The sequence below is a fragment of the Xiphias gladius genome, chromosome 2, assembly GCF_016859285.1.
Source record: "Xiphias gladius isolate SHS-SW01 ecotype Sanya breed wild chromosome 2, ASM1685928v1, whole genome shotgun sequence".
NCBI lineage: Eukaryota > Metazoa > Chordata > Actinopteri > Istiophoriformes > Xiphiidae > Xiphias > Xiphias gladius.
The window spans coordinates 18429361-18445708 of NC_053401.1; the positions used below are offsets into that span (position 1 = coordinate 18429361).

Consider the following 16348-nt stretch of genomic DNA (forward strand, 5'->3'; position numbering starts at 1 on the left):
GTTGAATAACAGGAGAATTCCCTCTTATCTGGGGTACAATCCCTCCAGATATCGCAAAGGCCCAACTCATCCATAAAGTTAAGAATTACTTCCCTAGATAGATGTGTAAAGAGTCTTGATTAACATTTAGATCAATATTGGGGTTTAGTGCACAGTTAAAATCTCCTCCCAAAATAACTTCCCCTCTTATTGAGAGGAAATTGCAGAGGGTGTATATTTTATTTGCTAGTCAGACACTGACAAGAATTGTCTTTCTAACCTGCTGCCATAACCAGAAGTCCGAGAGGAACATACTTAACATTAAAGAATAAAATCGACAAATTACTATGGATCCTGTTCGAGTTCACAGTATATTACACTGATCTTTACAGATCAGTTTCACAACCAGATGAGTGTCTGTGAGCATTATATTTAAGGCACAATGCCAGTTTTATCTCAACAACAAAAGGATAATTTAGACGAGAAATATTAAGGTGATGATTATTATTATTATTATCATCAATTATAGTTATATTAATTATAATAAATAATGCAAATATGAATATTAAGAATATTACAAGCGGTAATTGCTGCCAAACAGGGTTCTACAATGTACTGAATTCAGGGTTTGAATACTTTTGAAAATAAGAGATTTCACTTTTTGATAAATTAATAATAGTTTTTAATAAATTTGCAAACATTATTAAAAACACGTCTTCACTTTGTAATTATTGATTATTGACTGTAGATTGACGCAAAGTGTGCAAAAAGTGAAGGGGTCTGAATATTTTCTGAAGCTACTGTACAGCCAAAAATACAGACAATGTTAGGTTGAAAAGAGAAAATGATTGCCAAACAGAAATTGATAAAGAGGTCTCTAAATATTTCAGTTAATAAATGTTCATGTAATTATTACTTAAGTTCATTCTTTTTAAGATGCTGCAAAGAATGTGTTATACCCCAGAGAAGATGCATAAAATGAAAAGCGAAAAGTCATTTTTATGTTGAAAGAGGTAATTAGGTAGTTTAGTCCATATATTTTGGTCTTGTGACCTTTTTACAGAATTTTGGAAAACAGTTGTCGATATTTTATCTCCCTGCAAGAACTTGTATTGTATTATTAAATCCTAGACTTTTTTTTATTAGATACTAACAGACAAGATAGGTGGAGGTCACATATAAACGTAAAATACGTGTTGATCTTGCACAATTGGCAGCTAGGAAATGCAGTGCTATCCACTGGATATCCACAGTTTTGTCAACTCCTTCACAGTGGTGGACTGGGCTTTCAAATTTGATTTGATGCTTGATAGGTTTTATAACAACATTACAGGGAAACCTAAGGATTTTTTTCAAAATTTGGTATTTTTATATTAATTTTTTTTAAATGAATTTTTGACATCTGTAGAAACTATTTAAAAAAAGAAACAAACATAATGATCTGACCATAGACCTTTACAATAATAAGTATTGTTATTTGTTTATCTATGCATATATATGTATGTGTATCTGTGTGAAGTTTTGTTAGTTTGTGTGTTATCTGTTCATGGATTCTCTTTATCAGACTGTGTTGTAGTCTGTTATGGTTGGAAAGTTAATTGTAGATTTCTATAGAAACTCAAATAATTGTTTTTAAAAAATGTGATAAAAAGCGGACGATGAATTAACTTTTCATTTTCCTGACAACAGATATACTATGAATCAGTCTGATAGCAGCCAATCATGTTGCGTGAGTAGGAGGGAAAGGTGCATTTTGCAGTGCAGACAACAGATGACACCTCAGATCGTTACATTCAGATATGAAGACTATGCTGTGGTCAACAGTAAACAGACGGCAACATGCAAAACACGCGGACCAAAAATCACAGTCTGAAATGTGACAATTTACAACTATGTTAAACATTTTAGGCTATATAAAGAATAGCAAGTTGAGGCAAGCGTCAATGCTCTTTGGCCAGCTATAGCTTTAGCTAAAGTTAACGAAGAGCTCATGTTACGTAGTTATTTTTGCAAACAAGTTATGAATAAACCTAATAATAAGCTTTATGCTTTATGCTTCAGCCTTTTTCTACAAGTAATCCTTGTGCTTCTTTCTTGGCAGATTCTTCCTCAGATGATGGAGTTCTGTCATCAGATACTGATGGACCCCTCTACTGACCCCCGCAGGAAGGACGGAGCACTGCACTGCATCGGCGCTCTGGCTGAGCTTTTACTGAAGGTACACACATCCACAGATATGTGTGACTTTTAATTTTGTTTTCCTGTAGAAAAGATCAGATGGAACCTTTAAAGACTGTTATATTGAATCATCTTCCTGCTTTTCACTTGATTTAATAACTTCTGTTCTGTGCTATGCTTTGTTGTGTGTGATTCTATAGAAGCGGATGTACAGAGAGCAGATGGAGCTAATGCTTCAAAACTATGTCTTCCCTTTGCTAAACTCTCCTATGGGTTACCTGCGAGCCAGAGTGAGTGTACCTTCCATCCGTCCTTCACAGGGTTCCTTTTTTTATCTCTCTATTCTGTTTTAGAGTATGTCACTAAGAGACAGACTTTTCCCTACTCTGGGAAAAGCCTTAAACCCAGATAGCGCCTGTACATCCCAAGTATTAAATGATTATTGTTTCTCTGATGATATTGTGTAGGTCAGAGTAACTGTTAGTGCTGTTGTAATTTTTTCTCATATTGGACATTGAATCATTTGGATGCTGACAGAAATTTCACTGCTGGCGGCCATACTGTGCAGTGGATATAAATATTTGATCCACATTTCATTTCAAAGCACTATACCAGAAAAGTCTGACCTCTGAATTGCCCACAGTAAGTAAAAGTGACAAAATGGAAATTTATTTCACAGTTCTGATTTACTACTAAGATATTTGAGCTTTGAATTTGATTTAATAACTGTGACTAATTACTATATTTTTCTCATTTATTTTAACATCTAGTTTTTGTAAAATTTCTAATTACCTAAAGCAGTAGCATGTGCCCTTTCCCCCTGGACTTGCAGACCTATAGATTACTAGAAACTACCACTGAAAATACCACTGGTGAGTAGAATATAAATATATTGGTATCAAGTTCATCATTGTCTAAACTCTAAAGATGATTCAGTGTGCTGAAATGATAAATAATTTGTAATTTGCCAATGACTTAATCTCTCTCAACTTGCCTACACTACAAAATTCTGTAATTATATTTTGTTGTTTTGAGAGCTGACTTGACTTTTTAAGATTAAGGTTAAAATTAGATGGAGTTTGTTCCACATTACATTGTTAAATTGTGACTGTAATAAAGTGAGACATGGGAAAAAAAAAAAGAAAAAAGATTTAGATAAGAAGCATTCAGCTAACTCCAATGCTTCAACTTCAACTGAATTTAATTTGCTTTCAATTAATTTCAATTCAATTTCAATCAGTCGACCCCATAGATTAAAGAGATGTATAAGCATAGAGCCCTATGAATAGCAACCAATCTGAGATGCCCAATTGAGCCATAGAGGGGGCCTTGACACTGGTGGCAGTGGGGTGGTCTAAGGACAAAGTTGCAGCATAGACCGCATTGACAAGCAGAGAGCGATAACATACAGTTAGGTCCATAAGTATTTGCACAGTGACACAATTTTGTTTTGTGGAAGCTGATTTAACTTTTTTAAAATCTGGTTTTCGAATGAAGACGATTATGAAGTGAGACATGAGAATAATGGACCGTCGGAAGTGAACAGGAATATGTGTGCACTAGAGAAAGAACTACTGCAAGAAGAGTAAAGAGTTGTCATGCTTGCTCAGATAATTTCCATATGCATGTAAATTACACTTGTGACTTGAACTAGTGCTTCAGTGTCATCAGCAGATGGCGCCACACTGTTGCTGAAGAAATTACATTATAATTGTCATGGACCAGAAGACACATGGTCCTGTCAAACATCTTCAACAGTGTGGCTCGTTTCTGTTTTTTTAGCTCCAATAAGGGTGCTTTTAATTGCTGTCATGAGCCCTTGGTGCACTGCTTGGTGAAGCCTGCATCTATAGTATGTGAAAAATTTCAACACATGCATTTGTTTAATTTTCATGTTGTTTTGGTCACTAAAGTAAGTTTACATGGATAAACGGTTTTTTAATGCTTTAACTATCCTTTGGCTCTCCTCCCTGCAGTCCTGTTGGGTCCTCCATTCAGTCAATGTGAGTCAGTGTTTAAGTCCCTTTAGCTCCTTGTGCTTGTAATCCACACTGACACACCTGGTGCAACAGCAGTGGACACTTGTAGCGGTGGTTTTGGAGATCTAGGAACACTGTGGATGGACTGAGATGTGTCCAGGTGTTCTATTCTTCCACTGATCTCTGCTGTGTTTTGGCAGTCATGCTGGGTGCTCCACTGCTTCAGCCCACTGCGTTTCCACGATGAGCTGGTTCTGAGGAATGCTGTCGAGTTGGTCAAACAGGACCTGATTGATGACAAAGAGATGCCCGTCAAGGTGGAGGCTGCCATTGCTCTGCAGACATTGGTCAGCAACCAGGAACAAGGTCTGTGGACAAATATGGATGTTATTTTACTGTTTTAAGGTTGATATTATTATCAAATGCTTCAACCAGCCGAAACTGCTGTCTTAGACCAATATAACCGCTTATGTGGAAATCTGAATACACACACACACACACACACACACACACACACACACACACACACACATATATACATATATATATATATAAAATTTTACACAACTGCCCAGTCTTCACGTATGTATTATTTGTGTAGCCAAACTGTACATCAGGCCGTACATCCGGCCGGTCATGCAGGAGCTGCTGCACGTGGTGAAAGAGACAGAGAATGATGATTTGACCAACGTCATTCAGAAGATGATCTGTGAGTACAACCAGGAGGTTGCCGCCATCGCTGTGGACATGACACAGAACCTGGTAGGAACACAACACACATTTCTTATGATTTCTGTATGTATCTGTATGTATCTCTTTGTCTTCAGGTCTCTGTTGGTTACTGTAGAAGATATGATTTAATGTTGTTCTGAGGTGTGTGTAACCTCCGGGTGTGTGCGTGTGTGCTCGCATGCCATGGTGCGTGCGTATGTGCGCGTAAATGTGTTTGGCAGGCGGAAATCTTCACCAGGGTCCTTCAGAGTGAGGAATATGAGGAGAACGAGGACAAGACTGTCATGGCTCTTGGCATCCTTAGCACCATCGACACCATCCTCACTGTCATGGAGGACCACAAGGAGGTCTCACACACATACACACACATACATACACATGCAGACTTAATAGAAGATAACAAAAATGATTTGCTGTTTCCATAGTATTTTTAATTTGATATTTGATTTTTTTTTTCATCTTTCAGATCACTCAGCAGCTAGAAGGAATCTGTTTGCAGGTGATCGGCCTGGTCTTGCAGAAGCCCATCATAGGTATGGCAGGTGTGTGTGCGCTAGACTTCCAGTGTTTTTACATGAACACACTCACTCACACACATGCATACTCAGATTCCATAATTCAGATTCCAGAGGTATCGACATTTTGCCGTTCATAGTTCGTCTCGAAAATGTGGAGCTGCTAATTACTTCATCACAAGGTTGCTTAATGAGTTCATTTGCTCCTTGACGTGCTGCTACGGTCCCCTTTGGTTGCTGTTACCCAAAGGTAACTACAGTTCTCAAAGCTGTAGATTTTGGTTACTACTCGCTGGCATGATGACAGAGCTAAAAGTTCTATTTTTGCTGACAAAGGGGAGAATCTTCAGGGACTGCTACTGAGCGCAAAGCAATGGTCATGTCACAGAAGGTAGCCGAAAGCATTGGTATGGTACTTCTCGGTTGCGTTCTTGCCAGTAAGGCTACTTGCACTAAAGCCTGTACTGTAAGAAACTAGTCAGTGAATATATACACAACTGCCTTTGAAAGTTAATAAAGTTAAAATAAGTTAAATAAATAAAACAGAAAAGGGAAAAAAGCAGTTTGTTTGCTTTATTAACCTCATGTGTTTCTCTATTCTTTAATTCATCTTCATTCCATGATTTGAATGTAATAATCAATGCAAACATTTCTAATGTAAAAATAATAGTCAAGTTTCCATCCAAATTTAGCACAAATTTGAACTCTTTCCAGAAAGTCAGCAAGAGAAAGTTCATATTAATGCGCATTTCTATCCACTATTGTTATGTGAATATTAGGAGTTAGGCGTATCGAGATGAATAGCTGGTGGAGCTGATTCTCCTGTTGGGTGCAATTAGACTACTGCAGAAGAAGAGAACATAAGGAAATGACATCATTTAAAGAGCGTCAGTCAGACCTCAGACAAAAATGATGTTGAAAGCATGATGTATATATGGAATTTATGTATGTTTCACGCATTCATTTGACGAAGTTTACAGCCTCCTCATTACTCCACACAGATCTCAGCTGAGCATAAAAACAAAAAAGGTTTTGGCAATATTTCAACTTCTAATTTCCGCTTTTGGCTAAAATAAAGGCTAAATAAATACTGTGGGAAAAGGAATTCTCTGTGCATCTTGCAGCAATGTGCCGCTGAATCAGGTGCTTCTCGGAGCAATATCAGAAAAGTGTAGAAGAAAGAAAGGATTAGAGCACACTGATTGATTTACGGCCTATCATAGTGGAAAGAGACCTACATTTTGACACTACTGTGTCTTCATAATTTTTTATGACTCTATTAGTTTGATAAAAAACTGATGTTTTCCTTCAATTACAATTACATTGCTTTAAGAAATGATCTCTAAAATTTTAAGACAGACATGAAATATTGTGAACCTGTCCTTAAATTTAACTTAAGGTCAGGGGAAGGGTTGGGGTTTTGGGTGTAGAGGATATGGTTAAGGTCAGGGTTAGTTTCCAGAGAATGAATTTAAGTCAAAGCTCTGTCCCCTCAAGTAACGTATATACAGGTGTGTTTGAGTATGGCTAACTTTGCAAGAACCAGTTTGACTTGTTTTTAGGGTTCAGGTTAGAATTCGATCTTGGATAGGGTGAGGGTAAGGGTTGGGCTTAGGCATTTATTTGTGATGGTTAAGGTTAGGGTAAGGGGTTAAGGAATGTATTATGTCAATGAATGTCATCACAACTAATGGAAGAGTGTGTGTGTGTGTGTGTGTTTGTGTTTGTGTGTACGTATGTGTTTTTTAAATGCATGCTGTTATTTATACCGACAGTGCGTAAGTGCATGTGTGTGGATGCATATGAAAGTGCAGGAGCTGGTGTGTGTCTGTGTGTGTGTCTGTGTGTGTGTCTGTGTCTGTGTCTGTGTCTGTGTCTTTGTCTTTGTCTTTGTCTTTGTCTGTGTGTCTGTAATCCTGGTAACTAGAGCGGTTTGCCTCGCGGAGGATTGGATCCAGCCTACTCTGGTAATGAAGGGATTAACTGATAACCCAGGGCTGCCAGAATGGAAAGCTGTGTTCAGGCAGGGGCAGAAAAAAACAGCAGGAGAGGGTCATAATTAACAAAATGAAAGACAGAGAGGTCAAGCAAAATTTTTCTTCAGGAAATCTAGACCACACTCCACACTCACATACACATAAACAATACAGTTTAGCTGTGTGCTTTACCCTTTATTGTATGGATCCCCAAGGAGGGGGAGGAGGGTTGGAATACATTAGTGAGGTTCCCATAATCACACAAAAAACCCTCCTAAGGGGCATTACAGCTTCTGTACAACTGCTGCCGCTCTGTATTTACTATTTGAGCTGTTTGTTTCTCCTGTGCTGACACAGTGCAGGGTAGAGGCACATCTGGCAATGAAAGATTACATTTTCAACCAGTAGATGGCGGCACACATTGTTTGATTCATGGTTCCACTTTTTAATGTCAGAATACAAAGCTAGATCTTAAGATGTTAAGTACACCTGCCTTTGCTTTTTCCATTTATGATTACCATTCTTTTTTCCATCTGCTCATGAAAGACCTGCATCTGTATTTTAAAGGATAATTAAAACTCAGGTGTTATATTTATCCTTGGTTATCATTTCTTTTTAACAAGTTCTCTTGTTATGATGATTCTGCATACACTGTGATCAGATCTCAGTATTCGAATTAGATAGGTCTTGCTGTAGAACTTGTCAAAAAAAATGGTATGTCATAGGTCATACCATTGACAGGCGTAATTTATTTTCTATCCCTTTTTTGCGAGGGAAGACTTACTAGCTACTGCCAGTCTTGCTTAAGCTAGCAGTAAGAGGCGGAAGAAGGTGACCTTTCAATTTGCGGGGCTGATTTTTTTTTTTTTTTTTTTCTTGACAATGTGGTCACCCTGTATAGATGTCATTAACCATCATTTACATGTGGCATTAACATGTGATTTGAATCTAGTATCTTAAGGAAAAGGAAGTTGAATGGTCACCTAGAGAACATGGCATGTAATAATAATAAAGTAATAATTGTAGCAGTGAGTGTTGAGCAGGATCATGGGGGCAGCATATATAAAGCTGTGCGTAGGACCCATACCGTGTGCACAAAAGACAGAAAAGGGCACGCCAAAAAAAGGAAAAAAAAAAAAAAGTTTATAAAACTTATAAAAATGTCCCTTTAAAAATCACAATCAACTTGAAAATGTGTTGACAAGCCTCATGCTCCATCCAAAAAATTCCCACAATGAATCATAAGTGGTTAATAAATATCAATCGTGAATATTGATATACATCCATTTTCATGGCCGAGGGCTGCAGCAGCTGTTATGCAACAAAAAGAGCAATTGTAAAAATTAAGCAAAGGGGTCAGGCATGGAGGTAGATGCCTTAAACACTTTGTTGCACACCGTTAGAGTGTGGACTGACCAGCGGAGACACAGAGACACTGAAGTTCACGCTATAGACACGTACATAACTGATTAAATGACGCACTCAATATCTAAAAAACACAATAAACGGTGTATTTGACGTCAAAATCCAGCATACAGATGTTTCTCCCATTTCCAGAGTTGTTGATGAATGCAGGGGGTGGCAGGAGAGGTGGACTGGCAGCCCATGGCGTCTCCAGTACACTCTTTGTGCCTGGGGCCCCAGACAGCACAGTCAAGTGTTCACTGAAGCGATTTTGTTCAAAAAAGTATCCGAAAACTAATTAAAATCATAGTTGGTGAAATATTCACACTATTAGAAGACTTTGTGAGAAACGCTCAGTTTTCCAGTTCTATAAAGAAATCTGATAATTATTTCTGAGTTAATGTGGTTGAGAAGAAAAGAAATCAGGATATTCGGGAAAGGGGAGCCAGACTGTTTAGAATCTGCCACCTGATGCATTATGGCTTCATCCTCAGCATTTCAGCCATGCTGTGGTGACCACCACAACCACAACCTGCGACCAAGTGTGAGCATCATACGGCCCGGCCTTCTCCTCTGAGCCCAGAAGGCTGGGTAATTGGGAGATGATCAAGTGCTAGGCGCTCAGAAGTTTAGTAATATTTTTATAATGAGTAACAGATGTGAATGGTTAGGTTTTGAGGTGCTTACCAAATAATTAGTGTCTTACTAGCACAAAAACAACACAAGTGGCACAATGTAATGTAATCACAATGTGTGATCACAATGTGTGATTATTCATTTAATATAAAGTGAAATTAAACCACTGGAAGGGTCATTATAAAATCTGGCTTCAGTTCACTACTTTACCGTCTGTGTCTCCAAATTGTTCGTGTGCATGGGTCAGAGTTACGTAAACGTATACACATTCTCCCATCAGGATTATTCTCACAAATTTTAACTAAAGTGGCGGAGACAGGATTCCAGCCACATTTTGTGTGTATGCAGCGGTTATAAATGAGCCCCCTGCTCTGCTGGATCCGTGTCAGTGCTGATGTGAACCTTGTTGAGAAGATTGGGTATTAGCCTGAATGAATACTGAATTTTTTTCATCATAGCAATCCCTTGTTGTATAATGTTGCCTTATTTACTGCAATATGGTCTAGCAGTTATTATTCTGGCACTGATTATTCTGTCTCACAAAAAAAGCCCCACCCTCTTTTTTGTTGTGATCTATTCATTTTTTTGGCAGAGAGCCAATGTCACTAAATAAATAGTAACTCATAGCCTCTGCTTACAGTTAAGAAGTGATGTATAGTTATCTACTTGTGTTTCCTTACACATAGAAGAATGATCCCTGTCAGTTCCACACAGTGATAATTACAGAGTTTAAATTGGGGAAAGAAAATGGACTGGTATCGAATCTGTAATCAGTCTTGGAATCAGAATTGGAAGAGAAAAAGTCAGATTAGTTCATCCCTTATTCATCTCAATAACTGTCATAATTCTGTCCACTTCAATGCTGTCCACTTCCTTTCTTTGTTCTCTAACTTTATACTTTTCACTTTGATTTTCCACTCTAGTTGAAAAATATGTTGTGAAGGTGTGTGAGAGATATATTAACAATCTTTGCTTGTCCTCTCTGCAGAATTCTATGAGGAAATCCTGTCGCTGGCATTCGGCCTCACCTGTCAGACCATCTCCCCCCAAATGTGGCAGCTACTGGGTGTCCTGTATGAGGTCTTCCAGCACGACTGCTTTGACTACTTCACAGGTACCTCACACACAAACTTATGATACTAACAGTACACAGAGTCTATTGCAGTATCATAAACACTCAGCTGCTACCAAATACTGGCTAAAGTCATTGCTTATAAAATCTAAACCACTCCCTATTATTACAAATATCTAACAGTTATGATCTTAATAGAATTTTAGCCTTTGTACATTAAATCACTTGGGGGAAGCAGAACAAGCTGTGACAACTACTTTGACATACAGTATGGTAACATATCACGTTATACTGTTAAGTCACTACACCAGACAGATAAAGTTGGTATGCCTAACAAACATATGCCTTTTTATACATCCAGCAGACACAGAGCAAAGTATTTATTTGAGGTCGTATTTCTGGCTATTTTTCTCCACCAATTGAGTAAGATATCTGTCTCATTATTGGCTAAATGCTATGCTCATCAGCTAGTTGCTAACTTTGTTAGTTGGTGTTGGACAGGTAGTGTATTGTGGTGTTATCAGAGCTTTTACTGAAAACAGCTGCCTGCTGCTGCTGCATAAAAGGTTGATGAGAACAGAGTTTGTGGGGTGGAAGATCACCTGAAAATATTAAATGCTCCATAGAATTTCATAGAATTGCAGAGTTGGTTCGTCTCTATGACTGACACCTTTTACACCTGTCACATGACATTTCGCCATTTGATACATTGTTTACATAGAAATAATGATGAGTGCAGCTTTAAGGAAAATGCAACTATTTGAGCTATAAAATTAAAGTGACAACTGCTAATTGTCTGGACTAGTAATTCTGAAGTTGACTAGCTCTGACTGAGCGTTAGCAGTGACTTCACCGCAGGTGCCAGTACCGTTAGCTCGTTAGCAGTAGACCAATCAACATATGCTAGCTTGTTCACAAAGCCGCAGTACTTTACATATCCTGAGAAAGGTCACAGTAGCATAAGTATACCAATGGTGAAAGCAATCAAACTGTAATTTTCAGCAAACTAGCACTAGTCTGTGTTTGTGTTACAGATATGATGCCTCTTTTGCACAACTACGTCACCGTGGATACAGACATGCTCTTGTCCAACCCAAAGCACTTAGAGGTCATCTACAGCATGTGCAAAAAGGTCAGACTATAAATGTCACAAATGTTACATAAAATCTGAACAAAGACACGGTTTGTCCAGCATTGCTGCTAAACCTTGACGGGTCGACTATTTTTTTAACTTTGAACTGCTGTAGGTACTGACCATAGATGCAGGTGAGGACGCAGAGTGTCATGCTGCCAAACTGTTGGAGGTCATCATCCTGCAGTGCAGAGGCAGAGGCATCGACCAGGTCAGAAACAGCCATGTACAGTACAGACTTTCATTTCCATGTAATTACTCACCAGAGTGACTAACATAAAACATTTATCATACATTTAATACAGTGGTTCCCAACCTTTTCTGTCTGATGTACCCCCACAACTGAGACCAACATCACGTTCCAAACGTATTCATTGAATTCATTTTAAACTGAATGCTTTTTGACACTCTTAATTATACAGAAGTTGATATTGTTAAAATAAATTTTCATGCAACTGAACTGTAAATGTTTTGGTTGGTCAAGTTGCATTTGCATTGTACTACCACTTAGAGTGGCCTAAGTTGACACTTCAAGCATTAATTAAGTATATTTATCTATCTATTTACCCATTACTTTTAGCTAATTCAAACATTTATCCATCACTTTTAGCTATTTCAAATATGTATGCACTGTGTTTATCTATTTAAAAAATAGTTGAAAAATCCACAGTATATGCGCTGAGTGTGCATTTAGGCGTTGCAATTGATCCTGCTCATCTTCTTACTTTTCCAAAGTTTTAGCTTTCTTTTTTTTGTCATACTTGTTTAAATGTTTACTAGTAACTTATTTAAGCTATGCCCTCTGTAAAAATGCCAGTAGAAAGAGTTCTGGCTTTTTTTTCAGCATTGAATTACTTTGCAGTGAGTTTAGTGTTATGTGTTTACAATCAGCTAGACTACCGTTGCACAGCAACTCCAAGGTCACATTTTTTACACCAGGGACCAGCTGATTGCACTGAAGCCAGCCGGCATGGCGACCAGAGCAACAGACATGCCCGCAGAAATCAGGAGGAGGACATACAGAGGATGCAGAGGAGGAACAAAGACACTAGGGAAGAGAGCTGGGTCCAGACAACAGAGACTGATGGAGAAGAGCATATTTCCCTTCTATCATCATGGGTAACACCAGATCACTGGACAATAAGATTGATGAGCTAACGGCCTTAGTGAGGAATAGGAGGCACTTCTATGAGTGTAGTGTTATGTGTTTCACAGAGACATGGCTACAGGAAGATACTCCAGATCCTATCACTACCATTGACGGCTTTCACCCTGGTCACATTACCATAAAGGAATGTTTCTGCAGACCGGACATGAACTGTTAGCCATTGGGCTACATCCATACTACATAACCGGGGAGTTATCATATGCCATCTTCGTTGTTGTTTACATCACCCCTCCGCTAACATGGCAGCTGGGTGTGACATCATCCAATATGTAACCGTGAGATTCCACAACTGCAAACCAGTGCTTTCTTCATAATCTCCAGGGACTTCAGTTCTGTGACACTGGAACCATTACTTCAACTGCATAAGAATAAAGCAAGCAGCATGTTTTTCCACCTGGCTTCATCAGTTTTACAAGCTGCCGAGTATTTGATGAAACATTCTCATCTCTATTGTGTGCTTTCACTATCCATCATCATACTTTTCAACAAATACAGTAATGGTGAGAGAGAGACAAAGATTGATATCAGTCTCTTCTCTGAACGTTGTATGGAGGTCAAAGACTTATAGTGGCATGAAAAAGTTTGGGCACCCCTTGTCACCGCCTGTTACTGTGAATAGTTCAGTAATTAGAAGATGAACTGATCTCCAAATGGGCATAAATTTAAAGATAAAACATTCTTTCAACATTTTGATCAAGATTGGTGTATTTCTTGTTTTGTATAATTTTAGACTGAAAAAAAGGATAACTGGCTAGAAAAATTCGCTAGAAAAGGTCGGGTGAAGCAAATTCCAAGGCTTTATAAATACTCTGACTCCTCAAACCTTGTCCCAACAATCAGCAGCCATGGGCTCCTCTAAGCGGCAGCCTAGCACTCTGAAAATTAAAATCGCTGATGCCCACAAAGAAGGAGAAGGCTATAAGAAGATAGCAAAGTGTTTTCAGGTAGCCACTTCCTCAGGTCGTAATGTAATTAGGAAATGGCAGTTAACAGAAACGGTCAAGGTCAAGATTGGATCTGGAAGACCAAGATAACTTTCTGAGAGAACTGCTCATAGGATTGCTAGAAAAGCAAATCAAAACCCTAGTTTAACTGCAAAAGACCTTCAGGAAGATTTAGCTGACTCTGGAGTGGTGGTGCACAGTTCTACTGTGCAGCGACACCTGCACAAATATGACCGTCATGGAAGAGTCATCAGAAGAAAATCCTTCCTCATCCTCACCACAAAATTCAGAGTCAGAAGTTTTCAAAGAAACATCTCAACAAGCCTGATATATTTTGGAAATAAGTCCTGTGGACTGATGAATTTAAGATTCAACTTTTTGGCTGCAATGAGCAAAGTTATCTTTGGAGAAATAGGGTGCAGAATTTCATGAAAAGAACACCTCTCCAACAGTTAAGATCGAGGGTGGGTCGATCATGCTTTGGGCTTGTTATGCAGCCAGTGGCACGGGGAATATTTCGCTGGTAGAGGAAAGAATGGATTCAATTAAATACAAGCAAATTCTGGAAGCTAACATCACACCATCTGTAAAAAGGCTGAAGATGCCAAATTGGGTGTTACTAAGTACTGACTATCCAGGGTGCCCTTACTTTTTTTTGACTCCTTCTCCTTTTTTGTTATTTTGAAAATGTAAAAGATGGAAATAAAAAACTAATCTTGCTTAAAATATTAAAGAAATGTGCCATCTTTAATTTTATCCCTTTTGGAATCTTTTACTTGCTTAACTACTCACAGAAACTGAAATTTTGACCAGGGGTGCTCAAAATTTTTCATGCCACTGTATTTTCATACAATCCACAAAACATTTACTGTTTTGTTTCAAGGTATCTGCAGGTTTTAAAAGAGCCAAATTAAAACTTAACTAACACATTAAAATTTAATTAACATACTTGGTAATCCATCAGAATAAAGACACAATACTGATAAAAAGATTTCTACTTCCAAATTAGCATATCTAGTTAATCATCAGAAATAATGAATGTGTTTCCCCCTGCTTATTGATCTTCTCATCTAACTCCTGGAAAGAAAGCAAATTAAAAAAAAAGCTGAGCTACTCTTTTAACTAGAGGAGCAGAGGTTAAACTCAAATTCAGATGCAACCATGTTAGAAATATGCTCTATGTTAGCCAGTAAAATGTTATAAATGCCTATTTCCAAAATACACTCCGTAATAACTGTGACAGTGGTGTTTGTTTGTTGCTGAAGTGTTAATTTCTAAAGTTAATGAAACAAAGAAAATGGAAGCTTATCTTTATTTATTGAAGTGCTTATCAGTGAATGTATGGGGTTTTTACTCTTAAATGGTCACTTGGTTTTCAAAATTATGACATTAATTTTATTTTGATTGAGTAAACAAAACAGCCATCTCGAACTGCTAATCATGTCGGTGCTGCTTCACTCCAATTATGTATGAGGCAATTTCATTAAAAACACAAGATTTTTTTTTTTTGATTTAGTATTGTTTGCAGTGAGAATAATTTTACAGCTGGACCAGCCCTCAAAGTATCACGGAAAATGCTTCAAAATATTTCAAGGAAAAGCCTTCTTCAGAAGGGAAGAAGGTGGCAAACTTAAGCTCATTCAGGTTTATGCTTTTGGTTGACCTGCATCTTGTGAATCTTTGGGTGTTTTTTGTCTTTCTAATCCTAATTCTATCTAGAACAGCAAAACCAGTTACCAGTTTTAATGTTGTTTTGGCTGAATTGTGTGTGTGTGTGTGTGTGTGTGTGTGTGTGTGTGTGTGTGTGTGTGTGTGTGTGTGTGTGTGTGTGTGTGTGTGTGTGTGTGTGTGTGTGTGTGTGTGTGTGTGTGTGTGTGTGTGTGTGTGTGTGTTTATGCTGTGTGACCCTAAACAAACCAAATACAAAACTGGAGGGTAAATTTCCACTATGGTTTTAGCCAACAAAACTGAAGTGTAGGAGTAACAGCAGCCTGATTTCTCTGTGTTTCCCTGCTGTAGTGCATCCCTCTGTTTGTGGAGGCAGTGTTGGAGCGTTTGATGAGGGGGGTTAAGTCCAGTGAGCTGAGAACCATGTGCCTGCAGGTGGCCATCGCTGCTCTATACTACAACCCAGCCCTGCTCATCCACACTCTGGACAACATGCACTTTCCACACAACCCGCAGCCTATTACTGCCCACTTCATCAACCAATGGATGAATGACACCGAGTTCTTCCTGGGGTGAGGAGAAGGCTCCTGTAGTTTTCAAATGGTTACGGTAGATCATCAGATGGTTAGGGAAGATAGATATTCTAGTTGGTCCCACTTATCAACACGCATAGTGGAACAGGCAATTAAGGTACTTTTGAAAGCTTTATAACTCAGTCAAATCTAATTCTTACTCAAATATGACTTACACCTCTTAGATATATCATTATCTCTGATGTCAATTGTAATTAAACGTCCATAAATCCACTAAGAAATCATAGAAAGATGTTCCTTATGACCCAGAACTTGCCTCAGAATCGTCAGGTTTTTAAGTTTTCTTCAATAACAATGTAATCCAGTGAGAGGTGTCTGTATATCCATGGGTACACTGTACACTTTTGTCTGAGGGGGACACACAGTGTCAGA

General features: G+C 38.3%; 1 protein-coding gene across 1 annotated transcript in view; it reads left to right on the forward strand.

Annotated features, from left to right (window-relative positions):
• The window catches only part of ipo8 (importin 8), a 48863-nt gene that overhangs the window by 15328 nt on the left and 17187 nt on the right, over nucleotides 1-16348 (forward strand). Inside the window, exons 10-19 of the mRNA XM_040153216.1 lie at nucleotides 2081-2197; nucleotides 2358-2447; nucleotides 4337-4502; nucleotides 4738-4898; nucleotides 5090-5215; nucleotides 5335-5401; nucleotides 10388-10513; nucleotides 11506-11603; nucleotides 11719-11814; nucleotides 15735-15955. Of these exons, the coding sequence (XP_040009150.1) occupies nucleotides 2081-2197; nucleotides 2358-2447; nucleotides 4337-4502; nucleotides 4738-4898; nucleotides 5090-5215; nucleotides 5335-5401; nucleotides 10388-10513; nucleotides 11506-11603; nucleotides 11719-11814; nucleotides 15735-15955 (1268 nt within the window). The remainder of the gene's footprint in view (nucleotides 1-2080; nucleotides 2198-2357; nucleotides 2448-4336; nucleotides 4503-4737; nucleotides 4899-5089; nucleotides 5216-5334; nucleotides 5402-10387; nucleotides 10514-11505; nucleotides 11604-11718; nucleotides 11815-15734; nucleotides 15956-16348) is intronic.